Raw genomic sequence first — 18,274 nt, forward strand, 5'->3', positions numbered from 1 at the left:
AGTTCAGGCATGAGAGGGCATCTCCTTTATGCTTTTCATGTTGTATGTGGAAATAAAATCTGCTATGGTTTCTCACAGTTATATGGATTCATTTCAGGCATGGAAAAGAATGAAGAGACTCACCCACCTGTTCATGTCTCTGTTTGGCCACTCATTTTCTTGGCTATTTTAACAGTTTTTGGGGCTGGCATTGCAGCCTATTTCTACAAAAGAAAAAGACAAAACCAGCTCTCAACAGATTCTGGCAATGAAACTCTATTAAGATGATGTTTTGGTGACAGAAGAATTGGTGAGAATGGGTCTTGTGGCAGGTTACTTGGAGCAGTAAATACTCGCTGAAATTGAAGGACGTATCTGTTAAAAGTCTGTAGTCAGATCTTAAGTGAGACTTAGTGTAACCTTACATTAAACATTACACAAATTAAATCACTTTCCTCTTTAGCACTAGCTGATTTTTTATCATGTGTCGCCCTGATTTCTTAGGATTTTCTAAAGCCTTCTGAATTTACATTCTTGTAGACAACTTTCTCACGCAATTTTCTGTAAACAACCTATTGTTTTGCATTCTTTCATAGAGGCGGAGAAATTTGATAGACTGGTAGTTTGTCCAATGTCGTTGGAGAGGTGGCACGTTCACCTTCCAATCCACTGGCACCTTTTGAGAACTATAAATGATTGGAGTCAGAAAAAATAAATTAGTCTCTTCATGGTGACCAAAGCTGTGGTGCGTCGTTTTTCCTTGTGTCCTCTGGTGACAATCATGCATATTTTACAATCAGGATTAGAGTCTGATGTTATAATTTTGTAATGGTCAAGATGTTCTCAAGTGCCCTAGCAAGGAGGGTTGTGCAAAAAAATTTGTCAAAGACAATTACGTGTACTGAAAAAGGACTATGAAAGTCAACTAGTGAGAATGAATGTCCAAAAAAGTGCAAATGCCATTTAGAACTGCATTGCTGTGACATTGTGGACACTAAAAAATCTCAAAAATTAGAACCTAACTCTTGCAAACTTGAACTCATTTAACCCTACAAACTTCACTGCTTCAGACCAGTACTTTTATTGTTCTTTATGGCTAAATCCTATTACACTTATAAAACTGCTTCATATTCTTTTCTCAGAAAACTTTGGGATAGAAAACCTGGTCATGTTCATTTTCTGCTGTGAAAAACACAGTTCATGTCAGCAAGAATATTAAGATCAGGTATAAGTTGTAATAATTTTTCAATTCAATGATGTGATTTTTAACTGTATTATGTTCACTTACATGAATGAAAATATTCTTACCCTGACAATCTTGCTTCTTTTTTGTTAACGCTTTTAAATAAATAAATAAATAAATTTTCTATTAATTAAATAAATACATTTTCTAATAATTAAATAAATAAATGTTCAGCTTCATCATTCCCTGTGAATCAAGTGAAGGAAAGGGGAAAGGGGGTGCTCCTGTCAGCACAGTAACTCTTTTGTCAATAACAAGAAGGGCTTCTCTCCTCACCACTTTGAATTCAACTTGAATGAGTGCCAACTTCCCATTTTCAAATGCAAGAAAAAGGAACAGAAAAATAAGGAATGCAGCAGATGGTTCTGTACTTGAAATCTGCAAGAGACTAAATTTTAGATGTCAGAAAAACAGTAGAAAGCACTACAAGATAGCTATTAAGTGAGATGTAAATACAATTAAGAAACTAAACACTTTATGAGAAAGAGTGCTTAGCAGATATCCCCAGGAAACAACCTGCCCTCCCCAGGCTGCACAGAGTCTATTGAGCAAGCTGGAAAGTTGGAGAAAAGATAAAACCAAACCAAACCAAAACAAACCCAAAAAACAAAACAAACTTATGAAGCTGCTTTCCTAAGCACTGAACTCTGGTTTTCTTGGTGTAAACACAAGCAAGAGCGTAGTACGCTGCTGAGAACAGGTTATTGCAGCACACAAGATACTGACCCCAAAAAGTTTGCAACTGGCGTGAAGCTGGTTGGTCATGCCAAATGGGGAGCTCTGCAGTACTCAATTCCTCTTTTAGTCTACCCCAGTTTTTGCATTAATCCTTCCCCACCACTGTAGCCCTGGATGAATCCTCACAGCATCCATTTACATAAGAGGGATAAGAAAGTCCAGTTTGAACTAGACCCAGGCTGGCACTTAGTGAGGAAAATAAGGGAACTGGGCAGGAATTGTTTCTTCCAAGTATTTTCCCCTGAGATTTCCTTTGTCAGAGCAATTTCATTTTGTTATTTGAGATGTACCTGAAATATGGAAAGTCAGCTTCTATTTGTGCCCCACCACATTGGTGCCTGTGGCACCATTCAGCTCTATGACTTAGAGCTACTCTTGCAAGCCAGGCTCATGCTAAGCCCTCCTTTAATGTGACCTGCAAATAAAATAGTTATTATTAAACAAATAATTTAATTCCTAACTTTGCTGTAATCCAGACCCTTTTTTTCTGAAAATGTTTTTCTCTCCTACTACTTTCTACAGCCAAGTCAACAAGTGTGCCTGGTTCTTGCAATAATTTTCCCCAACACTCTTTTTAAAACAAAAGCAACGATAGCTGCTCCTCCTATGACATCTACTGTTCAGCTTATATATCTTATATATATATATATATATATATATATATATATATATATATATATCACTACTGGCATTTTCACTTCCTGATTTTTTCAGTTTTGTTATCACAACTTTTAATTTCACTCATGTAAATAAACAGAAGGAATAACAACAGGACTTGTGAACATTTGCAGTAGGGCTTTGCAGCATATTTGTACAAAAACTGCCATGCCAATACAAGTCCTCAGATGAGCACTTTGCTCACAGGTTAAAAGGATCTTTTCCAATTTAGCTTGTCTTTGGCTTTGTCTTGAAACAGCCTCATTAGGAATTTCTCAGATAGATAAACACATCCTTTTACTTGGTAAAGTTTTAAAGTATTCCAGGCAAAAAGTTTCCTTGCTGTTACAGGAAAGCTTACCACGAGACTACGGTGTTGACCATCACCTTTTTCTTTGACAAGCAATTATGAACAACCCAGCCCCAAACTGGGATCAAATAAACCAGCGTATTCATGCTAAATTTGCCTCAAAGTGAGCAAGAGCACATAATGCACCAAAACCTGCAGTTTCTGCAAAGTTTGTTCTCTTTCTTCTACATATATAGTGCTGTGACATTATTGCAATGTATTGGAGTACTGGGATTTTGTCTTTGTTTCTGAGATGCAAGGGCTAAAACGGAGGGCTTTAATTGATGATATTTCAGTGCGGGTTTCTTGTCCCCAATTCTCAAGTTGCTTTTCCAAGTCTGTCCTGTGTAGCACCCCCAAAAACTAACCTGAATTAATATTAGCAATGTCACAAAAGATGACAAATGTCTCCACCTCTAGTTACAAGGATGGAGACTTCAGTTTTGGAAGGGACTTGCTCTTCAAAGTAAGCAGTGTTTACAGTGTGTACTCCAGTTGTTTCAAAATACCATGTGACAGGACATTTCCTTATTTAAAGTACAGAGCTTTATCCAGCAACCCGTTGACACAGAGAAGGACCCATTACTATCTGCAGAGAGAAGGATTTTTATATATTGCCAGTCTTCTAATCTAACTTTTGGTAGAAGAATGAGGAACAAGTTACATTTGCAATGAGTTTCTCCAGGTTTCTAGTTTTTCTTTCCCTCATGAAATGCTCACTACAGTCATCAGGTAAGTTTCCTGTTAGTTTTGTATTAAACTAGATGTAAAAATGTTTTACCTTTGGTAGCTTTACAATTTTAATGCAAAAACTGATTATTTTGTATGTTTTGTCAGATTTGATACATGATATAAAGAGTATGTTAGGTACCCTGGCAGTTCTTGATTCACAGAATAAAAGGGGAGGGTGTAGGGATGATGGAAAAATTGAGGTAATAAGAAAAGGATCTTTAAAGTGGAATTTCTTTCTGTGAAAATAATAAATCAGATGGCATTGTGTGGGATGGAAATGAAAGATGAGGGAGCATGGACCTCTTTCCATTCACCTTCCTCATCATAACCCATGGTGCAGTGATCAGTCAAGGGATTTACATATTTACACGATAGTTGTGTGAGTTTCTCTTTCTGCCCCATGACATGAGGTATGAGAAGGAAGAACTGGCTCCTCCCCTCCAGCCTCACCAAATTAGAAGAACAGTTCTACTCTGAAGATGTTTATCAGTCACTGGGTATAGTTACAGAGAGAAATGGTAAAGCAGTAATGTGTGGAGAACTGAGTGGAGGAACGAGTTTGCATGAATGTGAGACTGAGAGTCTATATCAGAAATTTCACTATAAAAGAACATTCCCTTTATACCATAATAGTTTAAAAATATGAAGCATTTCTAACCTTAAAGAATCTGAGTTTAGGATGAATCTGCAAGAGTTCTCCAAGTGGAGAAATGTGCAACTGAAACCTAAAATTTTCCCTGTGTAAATATGCTCATGACAATCTGGTCTGTATTTTCTCTGGTCAGTCGTCCTTTTTCTTTCAACAGTTAAGGAATGGGTGAGGTGAAAGAGTGGTTATGTATAGAGTAATCAAGCAAATAAAGCAAACTTACTGAGCTGTGCAGAAAACAAAAATGCAGTGAACTCACTGTTGTTTCAGTTCTTGTAGTTTTTCACTCTTCAGGAAACACAACATATCACCAACTTTTCCTCACAGAATTTGACTTGTCTACAGTGTATATGTATCAAATTCTAACCACAGTATTTAAACTTCTCATTTTACTAAAACATTTTATTTAAAATCTGTAGCTAAACTAGGGAGGAAATTATAATAAAAATAAATTTTAAAAGATTGCATAACTTCTCAATTTAGATAGAAAAATATATAATAGATAGATCCATTACTATAAATTTACATATATGATTTTATTATTATTTTCATGTCCTTCAACAATTTTTCCCCCTAGTTATTTTTACATTACAAGGAAATGCCAATGGACAGCCTTGCGTATTCCCTTTCAAATACAAAGACAAGCAGTACAATGATTGCACAGATGCTGGCAGGTCAGATGGGCTGCTCTGGTGTGCAACAACTGCAGATTTTGATGCTGATAAACTCTATGGATTTTGCCCACTAATAAGTAAGTTTTGCATTTTATTCATTAACTTGTCATGAAATGTTGTTGAGCAGACCATCTCCTGAGCTACCAGGGTTTTTATAAGCCACCAGCTGCACAGCTGCCTGACTGACCTTGTTAGAGTGGCCCAAATGAAAATCACCTCACTGGACACTAGTCCCAATGGCCGAGAGCTCTCTCTGTACTAAATGGAGAGCAAGAGGTGCCACTGAAAAGCGGCTCAGCCCAGAAAGGTTCTGACTCAAATGCTGGACCTGACTGTTTCCTTCTGCGAACCAGAGGGGTGAAGAGGCTCTTTTATGGGACTTAAGTGTACAGCATGAACAGCATGATTTTAGACATCTATCTTACTATTTATACATTCACCTTCCTTTCAAAAAATTCCTATTTCTCTTCATTCCTCAGACATTCCCTATAGGTCAATTCTCACTTAAACTGCTATTTTCTAGGTTTTTTCCCCTTTAATTTTCTACCTTGTTCTAGTTTCCTATTGCCAGCCTACACAAAAGTGCTGCTGTGAAAATTATCTTCTTCTCCCAGCTTTGTTCTGTCTTCTGCACTGAACTTATGTTTGGATCCTTCCAGTTCAGACACAAACACTGGTCTCCCCAATGCCCTTCCCAATAACACAGCAGTTTTGTTAGCGTTCAGGAACACACATAATCATGGGATGTGATTATATGCAGGTGCTTTTATTGCAGAGCTCTGGGAATCAGGGGTATAGACCCAAATCTGACTCCGACATGGCTTTCAGCTGAATGTATTTTATATTCTATCATTATATAACTTACATATTAATTATTAAACTTATATTGTTCTATTGTATACATTGACTTTATCCAAGCATGAATTTCTTGTATCTTTCTCAAGCCCCTGATCACAGTTTCCCATGACTATTCTTACGATTAAACAGTAATTATATTTATTTACTAAACAATCATCACGTCTAACAATTCCATCATTTATCATATACTAGCACACAGGGGCAGTTCTAGCAAGTACAAGGCCTATACTTTCCCAGGGTATTTTCCCAGGGCCTACTAAGCTTAGTTTTCCTTCTAACCCCCCAAATCCCCATGATTTTAAACCCTTTTACTATCAGTTTCACCAGGGTTTGTGAGTTGCTCTGCAAAGATAACAGCTGAGCTGTAAGTTGGTGTTACACAGAGTTCTTCTGTTGTTCCTCAAGCTGTCAAAGGGCACCTTCTGACATTTTTCGAAAAAAATGTTTCTCTCGATGGTGAGCTAAGAGGGAGTTCCTACCCATTCCTACCCTGGAGGCATGAAGAGCTTCCAGGGTCATAGTTCACCAACACACTTGCTTTTCTCCTCTGACTTTACCCTGGAATCTCTTTATTTCAATCAATAGATATGTCTGGTTTACCTAGAATTGCATTTGCAGTATGAGAAAATTCAAAAGCAAGAAATTTTAAATAATATTTTTAATTAAAAAATATGAATTTTTCTGATTTGATGCCTAGACTTATGTTTTTCTGATGCTTAGCGTGCATCTTTAGAGATTTTGCATTATTATACATTTTATTTTCTTTTAGTTGGTATATGTGAATCCACTAGAACAGTGCTCTATGTCACTTCTTCCAGATGACACAGAAAGATTTTGGACAGAAGATGTTTCAACTGGCATTCACTATCAGATAAACTCAGAATCAGCACTAACATGGCACCAAGCAAGGAAAAGCTGTCAGCAGCAAAATGCAGAACTACTAAGTATTGCAGAGACTCAGGAGCAAGCATATGTAGGAGGTAAAAGGATAGAGAACAAGACTTTAAAAAATGCTGTGATCAAGTGGGCTGCCTTGTCTACCTCAGCAAAGAAAGAGGGCAGGGTGGGCAGCCACCAAAGGGAGATGGTCTGAACTGCCCTTCCACTGCCTGGGGGTTTTTATGAAGCACTGGTCACAAACCTCTTTGGGAGTGAAATGTCCCCATGCCAGCGTTGTGCTCCAGATGGGAGTTCCTGCAGCTCCTGCAGTCGGTCCCAGGGGAAGGGTTTTCTCTGCTCACCTTTGTGCAAGGGCACTCAAACCTGACCAGGGCTATGGACCGGTCCTCTAATTTACCTTTCTCCACTGTGTTTCAAGGACTATTAATATTTTCAGGAGAACATATGATGATGGTTAGATTGGTCCTAGTGTGGGTGCATTTGCATACATAAAATCAAAATAACTCCAGTGGATTTCAGGTACAGGTGTCACAGCATGTGTTTGGTTATAAATAGTGTAAAAGGGGCTTTGAAAGGATTCCCACAGAAAAAAAATCTGGAAAATTACTTATTCACTTTTTCTTTTACTCTATTAAATTTGTTACAGAAGATTTTTAGCAAAATTCTCTTATGAATATCAGGGCTTTTTTACATGTCTTGTATTCTAATAAAAGCAAGTGAGAAAAATAAAGTCTTATTTAAATAATGAAATAAGATGTTGATTTACCCTACTAACATCTGTGTTAAATCAATATAGATTCATTTACAAATTTTACTTTTTGTAATCAGTGCATTTCAGTAATGCAGAAAGTACTGGTTTGGGGCTGGTTTAAAATAAGAAATATGAATTTCTTACTTTACACTTAATTTCTTTTAGATGATCTTACTATGAATAAAAATAGAGAGATACAACTGAGGGATTTTTCTTTTCTAATTTAGAGCTAACAAAAGAATTTGGTTTTGCCTTCTGGATTGGATTGAATGCTTTAGATTTCAACAGTGGATGGCAATGGGCTGGGGGCAGCCCTTTCAGATATTTAAACTGGGCTCCAGGTAAGAGATATATCTATATTGTAATCTTTGAATTAATTCTGATAATACACCAATTAATAAAAAATTCCCTACCTAACTTTATTTTAGGAAAGCCCATTCTGATTTACAATAGCTCAAGATCTAGATCCCTGTTTTTAGACTAACACTTTCAAATTACAAAGTTCATTGTGGATATCAGTTATAGCATATTATTCTATTCTCTTATCTAAACAGAGAGCTTGTTTATGAAAGCAGAGTGTCATTTGGAATGATACATAACCCTACACATCAAAGATCAGAATTTTCCATAACATGTTGTTCACAAGTGTGAATATTAGTCAAATCTTCCAAAGGTAGCAAAATATTTAGCTAATAGTGGCTCTGCGTTGTTTGGAGAAATTCTAAACGCTATTGAGAAGCTTAGGCAGCCAGCTTATAATTCCTCAACAGTTTATGCAAAATTGCACTGGGCAATTCAGGAAGGGAAATGGGGGGGTTTGTAGTGTTCCTCATACAGGGCAAGTTCTTCTCTTTGCTTTTTGGTTTTTTTTGGTTCTGTGTTTGTTTTGTGCCATGAGTATTCCAAGCTGTGTCTTGATCTGGAAAAGTTTCAAGATGTCAAAGGAAAAATTAAACTGTCCTCTAAGTTTTCAAGAGCTGTATCAGGAAATCTCCTTTGCTGCTTACAGAGTTTTGTACACACGGCAAAAGAAAAGAAAAAGGTTATTTCATAGGAAAGCCGAACTGGGAAACTCTTGAAATATAGGAAGGATAATAAAACTCAATAATGTCCACTTTCAGCAGTTCTTCCCGTAAGAACCAGAGTGTCAGGTAAACAATTAGACATTTCCCAGTACTATCCTGAGAACAAAGTCGGTGGATGGTCATTATTTCTCTTTCAGGGTATTGACTAAATGTAGCATTGTATAAACTTCAAGGCAGTTATCCTGTAGGGAAGCGCTTCTTCCTATTAGTGATTCAAGAAATCATAAAAAGCAGATGTTTCCACTGGTAATATGATGTTTCTGTTAATATTTTTTATTAATTCCTTGCTGTGAGATTCTATTTTCTCTCTTACTTAAAGGAAGTCCTTTCCTGCTCCCTGGTAAAATCTGTGGACTGTTGAATCCCAGAAAGAATGCTAAATGGGAAAACCAAGCATGCAATCAGAAACTAGGCTACATTTGTAAAAAAGGATCCTTCAGTTCAAAGCCTGACATTATGCCCAAAGGTAGGTTAGTCAAATAAAAAGAAAGGTTTTTATGATTTCTAGAAAGAGAAACTTGTATGCAACATTATTTTTCAACTAAGATATTAGAAACCTTCAAAAAACACAGCTACACACGACACACAGACTTTTTTATGCTTTTATATGCCTTTTTTCTCCCTCTGTGTATTAAACATTCGTAGGAGAATATTATTATTTTGTTCCATCACTCTATCATTCATTCTTGCAAGACAGACTGTAGATGCTCCATCATGGTAGCCAGAGCCAAAAGGCAAATTTGCATAAATATGGTAGAAATATTATTCTCATTTGCTCCAAATGAATACCTGCAGTTGCTTGTATATCCGTGAAAAAAGTCCTCCTCTGTCTGATGACTGCAGTTTGCAGTGCTTTGGTTTCATATGAGCAGAGCAGGAGCAGCAATAACACTGACACAGACCTTGTTATATCTGTGGGCCACCCCAACTCACCAGCACGGCTGTGAACATGCCCCATGTGAGAGGGGTCCACTGGAGACTGTTACCTGGGAAAGTTTTAAATTCTACTTTTAAAAAGCAAGTTACACTAAAGAAAGTAGACAAATAAATTCAGAGAATCTTCACTCCAGTAAGAACATTAAAAAGAAGCACAGGATTCTATTTTAAAAGCAAGACCAAGTTACATTTTTAAGAATATAAGATTGAAAAATGCCACTGAGAAGATATGCAAAGTCCCCACTGATTTACAAGGTTTAATGACCTGCAGTTGTCAAAGAACTGCTTCATGCTTTTACATACCTGAAAAAAAGTTTGTCAGAAACCATACGGCAGGCAGAGCCAATGTGAGTCACCACAGTCAGCGCAAGACCGAGTGACAAAGAGAGGAGAGAGGAGAGGCTGATGTCTGCTTTGTTCTCTCTTTTCTCACAGATTATTATTTCAAATTGCATTTCTGAAACAATGTGGGCATTTTTCAGTGGTTCTCTGTTTAAGAAGAATTCAATCTATTTACATCCTCTGCCTTAATGATATTTGCTTTTCATTTGAATGTACTTTGAATTGCCAACTATAGCTTTATGTTTATTCATATAGTTCCATTTTTGTAAAGAGTACTCAAGAGACCTCATTCTTGTGTCCTCTATTTTCCTCTTGTTCTGAAAAATTGTGCTCTGATTTTAGGGGAATTGAGGCCTTTTCAGTGCACAGATGGCTGGTGGCCATATGCAGGTCACTGCTACAGCATTCACCGGGACCCCAAAACATGGGAAGACGCTCTGTCTTCATGTAAAAAGCAAGATGGAGATTTGGCAAGCATCCACAACATTGCTGAATACAGCTTTCTAGTGTCACAGCTTGGTTACAGTGAGTATATATGTAGGCCTGTATTGCATTTGCTCCATCTGTGACATAAAAGCTGAACTTCATATTAAAGTTTAGTGCTTTCTCTGAAATATCGAAAGTGAAAGACTGAATGCAATTTACCATGCTTTTTTATGTTGTTGCTGTTGCATAAATACAGAACTATATCTGTGTTTATCAAGGAATAATCCATGCCGTAAAACATTATAAAGGAGGAGGAAAAAAAAAAAAAAAGGTATTCTTTCCAGAGACACATAAAGATCTGTAATGATTGCACTTTTGGCACCTAAATTATATGTACAAGGCTTTAGAACTGAGCTAAAAACCTAGAAGATAAGCTTCTTACTGAGATTCAAACCTCTGGCTGATGCTAACCTCTTGCTACATATGCCCCTAAGAAAACAATATATTTTCACTTCTGATATTCCTTGGATCTGTAGTAACCAGCCCTGACACTGCAGATGCTGTCCTTGGTGAACACAAGTCCTCTAATGTCCTGGCAGGTGTCTTCGTGGCTTGGACTCAGTGTGATCTCCTGAGAGGTGGGACACCTACAGCCATTCAATGTCTTCATGCCCAGGGCAATTTTGTTCTGAATCACAGAAAGGTTGCAAAAATCTGTCAGCTGTCAAGAGCCTTATGTTCATTAAAATCTGCATTTCTGAATGGAATCTGATGGTTTTTCCACAACACATTTCTTATAGAAATGTGAGAGGAAGCAGCATTTTTATAAAAGCACAAAGACCACCTCCTGTGTACTACATGCCAAATTTATCACTCCCTGCTTGTTCTGCATGTGGAAGCATTCACTGCACAGTGGAGAGTAACCAAACTTATTGTAATGCTTCAGAACCAACAGAAGAGCTGTGGCTGGGTCTGAATGACCTGAAGGCTCACTTCTACTTCGAGTGGAGTGACGGGACCCCTGTGACGTTCACCAAGTGGCAGCGCCGGCATCCCACCTACACCAACGGTCTGGAGGACTGCGTCACTATGAAGGGGCAGGTATAACATGCACCCATCTTACAGCAATGCAAATTGCTGACTGCATCCACCCAAAATCACTTATGTGCTTATTCAGATGTCATTCCTTATATTATCTTGAAATAATTTTGCTCCAAATTTGGTATCAACCAGAAGACAAGTTCAGATGTCAGGAGATATCAGAAGGAGAGGAAGCATTTTCCCAGTACCCCCCTCTGAAATTCTTTGTCTGGTGAAAATTCTGATTCAGAAATTTTCCATTAAATTCTTTCCCTTGGTTTCAGCAAAGAAAAAGTTTAAGCTCTGGGAGAGGAATAGAGATGAACCAGTTAATACCCTGTGTGGGTACCATAGGTGCTATTTGCATACCTCATATTCCAATCAGATAGACAATTTTGTCCCTCAGTGTCACATCACCAGGACATGGCATCTAGGCACAGACACATGGCACTAGGACCTGTTTCTTCAGCTGTCATCTACCTTACAAAAAGCTAATTTAAAATTCTATAGTATTTCTGACTGCTTGACTCATGAACTTTATTTTCTTGCAAGACGTGATTGTTTGATACATTTACCTGCATGTGCATGCGCATGTATGTGCACACAAAAAGTGTCATGAATTTTGAAAGAAAAGAATTTAAAATGCTGGTATGAAATGCATGCTGTTATTGAGAGAACTTTTATGTCATAGAATAATGTTAATGTTTGTCAATATTAGGCACCAAAAGAATTGATCCTAAATCAGATTTTATGGGGGGATGAGGGAAAAGTTCTTCTTAAATAGGCTATGTTTTTTTAAAGCAATCAGTCACATTCAGATTCTTTGATGGATAAAATAGTTAAGTTTACTGCAACCCTAGCAGATGTGCATTAGTTCGGTTTAATTAATCTTTTTTCCAGCAGTGTAGCGAAATAATCCTGCTCCAAAAGCAGATCCTATCAGCTGCAGATGAGATGGATCTTTACAGACCCTTTCATTTAAAAGTTGTGATAAGAAGTAATGTTGATACTTCAAAATGTTAATTTCCTTCTTTCATCTCAAAACAGCATTAAATGAATCTTAAACTAGTATACTTACCGATGTGTCTACTTGTTTTAATAAATCTTCAGCTGGCCTTGTGAAGAAAGGGAAATATCACTAGCTGTGCTTGTGAGTGCCCTTCCTTGACATTTGCTCCTTCTCCCTGCCATTCTAGGATGGATACTGGGCAACTGATGTTTGTAATAAGCAGCTTGGTTACGTCTGTAAGAAGAAGCCTTCATCACAATCCTCTGAAAAAGAGACAATTGAGGACCCAGGCTGCCAGAAAGTAAATGCTCTCTCATAAATAATAATCTTTGAAAAAGTGTACAGGAATCCATTTACACTTTGAAAAAGTGTACAGGAATCAATCAGTTCTTGCTTCTTTTGGATACTGTCTTTGTAACTTATAGAAAATCTACTGTTGATCTGGTCTTTTCCTGCTAGTAGTTTACTAATAGATGTGCATTTTCCATTTCTGTTCTGAAAATTTTTAAGAAAGTTGAGATTCATGTACGTGTAAGTGAATCCTGCCTTGCCCTCCATTCCCAGATGAGCCACCCTGTCATTCAGAAAAGCATTGTGTCTGTATTCGTCAGCAGAGATCTCTGTAAGAGCAGGAAGAATTGGGGTTGTTTTACTGATATTCCTCCTTTCTGCTCTCCCTGAAAACAAGCACTTCTGGATTCCTCTTGGCTCAGAAAATCTCTGAACTCCTTGTACTTGGGAGTGACAGGGACAGCTTTGGGGGCTGTGCTTGTATGTGAAGTCATTTCTGTATTGCAATATTTTGGTATTTCATTATGTCTGACTGTGCAGTTTTGGAAAGCTGGAGCTGCAGGTCCCCCGAATAAATCACATGCTCCTTATAGACTCAGTTTGCATAATCTCAACTTTACAGAGCACTGGAAAGCCACAGCAAACAGCAGTCACAATTTTCTTTGAAAAGTCATATAAGCAAAAAAGAGATGAAAACTGAGATCTTAATGCCATCCCTTAAACAAAAAGGCCTCCTGTAGGAGTGAACAGCATTAAAAAAGCACTTCTATTTACTAACAGATCAGCCCAGTCTCATCTTTGTTTTAAACTCAGCTGCAACAAATGGAGCATTTAATATTTAAACACACAGGAGCAGAGAAATTCCTACATTGAAGTATCTTTCCACTGCACATTAAAAATCTTATGTTTGTCACAGGGTTGGAAAAGATATGGTTTTCACTGTTACTTGGTGGGTTCTGCACTTTTGACATTCTCAGAAGCAAATAAGACATGTGAACAGAGCAAAGCTTATCTAGCTACGGTGGAAAGCAGGTGGGAAAATAACTTCTTTAAAAATCAATGCTTTTAATGGAGAAACTTGCAAGAATTTTCCATTTTTTGAATTCATCAAAGTGTTTTATCAGCATTTTCAAAAAATATTATTGTAGCAAGGCATGCAAAGATAATCCATGCAGGAAAAATAAACCCAAAGCAAACACCTCAGTGTTGTAGGGCTATCTAGTTAATCCATTATAGCAACTCTCAAATTTGGGGGCTTCTTGAACTAAACAGTTTCCTTTTATTTTTCAATTCATAATTAAAGCAACTTCTGGCTTTGGTGGGGTTTTTGGTTTTCTTTTTGGTTGTTTGGTTGGGTTTTTTGGTTTGCTGGGATTTTGGAAAGTAGGTGCTACAATTTCCATCTACTTACTTACAGGTGGTCTCTCATTATGATAGAAACGCTTTAATAAAAATATTTTCCTAAACTACCTTCTAAGTCAAATTCTGAACAAATGTAGGAAATCTTCCCCAGAACCTGCCCTCTCCCACAGCCAGAATGTATCATCTCTAATCTACCTACAACCCTGTCAGGCTTCAGAGGCTTCACGGCCCCTGAGGACCATGATGGCCTTCAGATGGGTAGCAAAGCTGACAGCTTGCTCCTGTCTTGATGGTCTATTGGAGACTCCTCAAACATTTGGAAAAACAGGGGAAAGAGTAGAATACAAGTAGAAGCCCATGGGAGCAGCAATTTGTGGTGTTTAAGATGCCTTCAGCTGTACAGAGAAAGTTGTCCCTCATGAAATTCTTTTGACTGCAGTTTAATGTCTAACAGGGTTTTGCCTGGATTTCACTGAGGAGCTGCTGTTTTGGAATCATGTTAAAACTCCTCTGTTTTTATCACTTAGATTAATATTGCACACTAACAGGCTGTGAATGAACACTGTTTCCCACTGCAGACATGAGCAAACCTTTCTGATTAGTCTGACGGGGCTGAGGTCTGAAAAATATTTCTGGATTGGTCTCTCTGACACAGAAGAAAAAGGGAGTTTCAGGTGGACCAATGGAGAAACTGCTCATTTCACACACTGGAACACAGCCATGCCAGGTAAGCTCTGCATGGGCTCAACCCCTGCAGCAGGAGTGCAGCTGCAGCTCTCACAGGTTTGTGCTTTCATTCCCCTGGTTAGAAATTAGAGTGGGCACTATGTTTTGTGCCTGTAGCTGTAGGTGGCCAGCACCACCACTGTGTCACTGTGTCTGACACCAGTGCAACCAGCACTGTCACAGCTGAGCTACAGGTGTTGGTGTAAGTCAACCTCCTGCCAAGGTGTGCAGAGACAGATTTTGATGGGTTTGACTGAATCAGTACTGTGTAGGAGTTAACAAGGTCTATGGTATAATTATTTTTGCCATTTTTAACACCAGACCAGTTAACAACTCATCAGCTTTAGAAAAATTATTCTGGACAGTTTTTTGACCCACAATGTGCATAGGTGAGAAGTGAGCAGTGAACCTGTAGCTGTTTGGCATTTTAGCAATACAGTTTAGCAGCTACCTGTGAGCCTTGCCTTCACACACCTAGTTATGCCTTGAAAGAAACCTGTTGTACTTGACATCACCCTTCTTGAAACTGAGTTATCAGGATATTGAGAACTCCAAAGTACTTGTCAGGTCATCTATTACATATGTAAATTTAATCAAGGGCCATTTTCCCTGAGATTTCCCTGGGGTGGCAAGATATGGAAGATTTGTTTTCTGAAGCTGCAGATATCTGGTTTTGGTAAAGCTGTGTCTGTGGGACTCATTGGCCCATATCTGGCCTCTGACAGTTGACATTAAAAATTGGTTTATATCCAGGATATTTTTAATATTAATAATCTGCATGTTTCTTTTCATAACTTTCGACGAATAAAAGCAAAGGTCTCATTCCTTAGCCAGCAATTAAGGCTTTGGTTTTACTCATTTCTTTTCCACATCACAAAGGGAAAGAGCAAGGCTGTGTTGTCATGAGAACAGGATTTGCAGCTGGATTATGGGATGTTGTTAGCTGTGAGAAGACATCAAATTATCTTTGCAAACAGCGGGCAGCAGGAGCGTCACCTCCTGCTCCTCCAGGACAGGTCCCTGTGGCCACATGTGCCGAAGGCTGGGACAGAGCCTCCCGGGCAGACTCATGCCTCAAAGTAAGTAAGTGTGTGTCCACCTTCACTGGGAGCCTCAGCAGGGGCAGACCAGGGGACAGTGACCTGGTCACCAAGATGCTGGGGCATTATTTGGGAATGATCTTCTCTTTGGTATTCAAGGCAAGAAAACATGTGGGAAAAAATCCATCAAATGTAACCAAAGTCAACAACGGAAAATGATAAACACAGAGTGCTAGAAATATGCTTTCTTTTATCTAAATGCCAGGTGAGAACCTCACCTAATTTATTTGCTTCCAGGAGTTTGGAACTTCAGGAAAAACGTAGTATTACATCTCAAGAGCTGGCTGTGTCATTTACAGAAAACAATGTTTCTGAGACTAAATGTGCCTCTCTGACAACCTTTTCTCACAAGCATGTGATGATCATAGCAATACTTTGGATCTGGGTTTAGTTTGTGACCCTTTACAGCAAGTAAAACTTTTGAGCCTTCTCTTGATTTAGCTAAAAATGCCTTAAAAAACTTTCCTTTTTTGCAAAGGAAAAAAGGAAATAAAAGGCAATATAGTCAAGTAAATAAATAAGCAACATTGTTCTTCCATGTCTTTATATAAGTCTGCTCTCACTCTCTTTCCTGAGACTTTCTGCCTGTTGGGAGACCAGAGCTGATTTTATTCCTGTATTTACAAGGGTCTGAGCTTCTATGTCACATGCAATTATGATTAAATTGGTTCTGCCATTTACTAAGTTGTTAATCATCATTTCTATAAAATGTCAAGCACTTAGTCCTGTTAAACATATCCTTAGTCCAAGAATGTATGTTCCTCATGGCAGAAAGTGTATTTTGTATTTGTATGCTTGCACCTCAACACAAAAAAGCTCTTCCTTAGCTGGTGTCCACACTTGGCCAAACAACATTCTGTATCCATTTTATGTTTTCCAGTCCAACTCACTGACTTACCCTTCCTCTTCCATTCCTCAAAAATCTTCTGCTTTCTACTGCAAAATGCCATGGTTGAGTTTTTCCATCTTTTTTTGAACGTTTCAGTGGACAAAGTTCCGAATAAGTTAAGATTAGTTTTTTCTTCTCCTGATTACATTCTGATACCTTTTGTTCTCCTCAGATGCCTATACTACTTTTGCCTTATTTTAAAATAGGTGATGCTAAGAAAAAAATATTTACACTTCGCATATTTAATGTTTAATATTAGAGGCTTGGACAGGTGTCATGTTATCTCACTCAAGGATAAAGGCATGCTAAAATGCTGCTGATTTTAATTACACATATTTTACAAGCTTCAAAAATGTACTAATTTATTTTTACTTTTTGTTCTCAATAGTTTTTTGTGAGAGAGGGAAACCAAAAGAAGTCTTGGTTTGAAGCTGAAGAATTCTGTAGAGAAATAGGTGGAAATCTGGTCACAATCAATACAAGAGAAGATCAAATTTTATTATGGCAACTAGCTTCGTGAGTACTTGCCTAAGGATTCTTTTTCATGTTCCTGCTATGTTAAATAAAAAATACTTAAAACATATCTGGAGTTGAACAAGTGAGTGAATAAAAACAACCAAATTAAAATTACATTGATACAATATTTTCTTCTGGAAATAGCATCCTGTAACATTGCATTAAAAAAAAAACAAACGAGTATTTTGAAAAAGCTTAATATTTTTGTTATTTTCATCACAGGATTTAGCAAGGCTGTTTTCCAGATCTTATCAATTTTTTACATGTTAGTCCCTCTCCCTAAAGGGAGAAAATAAAATATTGATCTCTAACTGGCATTTTGTAACTGTCTTCAATTCTACTTTAACCAACTCATTCAAAAAATCCCTTCAGTTACTGTGTAATGTAAACCATAATTCAAGGACTTAACATGAAATTTTTCTGACTATAAACTGAAGAATCCTAAAATCAAAGAGTAATTAATTTTAATTAACCTTTGGTAGCATTGTAGATGCTATATCTTGTTCATGATGTATAAACTGTGACATTATTTTCCCCTCAAATTAGACCAATATTCTGATTGTATGCCATAATGTCAAGACATGTCAATGACATATAACATACAGCTTTTTAGCCAAAATTGTTTCACATAGTGGAGAATTGAGGTTTACTTTCTGAAACAGATTTACAACTTTGCTATTGAGAAGTTTTTGTGATCTTACCCTTCTTAAATTTAAATATATTTCAGTATTGTGAACACGTGAATGTGGTTTTATTCGTCTGTTAAGTCTCTTTGCTTCAGAGTATAAAATATTTTTGGAAGGAAATCTTTGCATTATGAAGTGACTGAAATAGAAATTTTATTTGGTCCATAGGCACAACAAGATAAACAGCATGAAATATTAACTAAATTACTTAGGAAGTGCTAAGAAGCAAATGAAAGCAGTTGAAAAGAAATCCTTACTATTTTTATTAGTTAAATAAACAACCATTTATGCTTTAC

At 37.5% G+C, this 18,274-nt stretch overlaps 2 protein-coding genes across 2 annotated transcripts in view; both read left to right on the forward strand.

The window, feature by feature from the left end:
- LOC137486837 (macrophage mannose receptor 1-like) overlaps positions 1-267 on the forward strand; it is a 32,573-nt gene extending 32,306 nt beyond the window's left edge. The window contains exon 30 of the mRNA XM_068212364.1: positions 98-267. Coding sequence (XP_068068465.1) covers positions 98-267 — 170 coding nt within the window. The remainder of the gene's footprint in view (positions 1-97) is intronic.
- Positions 268-3,425: 3,158 nt separating this feature from the next.
- LOC137486856 (macrophage mannose receptor 1-like) overlaps positions 3,426-18,274 on the forward strand; it is a 34,651-nt gene continuing 19,802 nt past the window's right edge. The window contains exons 1-12 of the mRNA XM_068212395.1: positions 3,426-3,698; positions 4,925-5,098; positions 6,698-6,859; positions 7,758-7,871; positions 8,935-9,081; positions 10,236-10,418; positions 11,266-11,420; positions 12,596-12,709; positions 13,616-13,731; positions 14,640-14,788; positions 15,667-15,866; positions 17,165-17,292. Of these exons, the coding sequence (XP_068068496.1) occupies positions 3,638-3,698; positions 4,925-5,098; positions 6,698-6,859; positions 7,758-7,871; positions 8,935-9,081; positions 10,236-10,418; positions 11,266-11,420; positions 12,596-12,709; positions 13,616-13,731; positions 14,640-14,788; positions 15,667-15,866; positions 17,165-17,292 (1,703 nt within the window). The 5' untranslated portion in view covers positions 3,426-3,637. The remainder of the gene's footprint in view (positions 3,699-4,924; positions 5,099-6,697; positions 6,860-7,757; positions 7,872-8,934; positions 9,082-10,235; positions 10,419-11,265; positions 11,421-12,595; positions 12,710-13,615; positions 13,732-14,639; positions 14,789-15,666; positions 15,867-17,164; positions 17,293-18,274) is intronic.

The sequence above is a fragment of the Anomalospiza imberbis genome, chromosome 1, assembly GCF_031753505.1.
Source record: "Anomalospiza imberbis isolate Cuckoo-Finch-1a 21T00152 chromosome 1, ASM3175350v1, whole genome shotgun sequence".
Classification (NCBI taxonomy): domain Eukaryota; kingdom Metazoa; phylum Chordata; class Aves; order Passeriformes; family Viduidae; genus Anomalospiza; species Anomalospiza imberbis.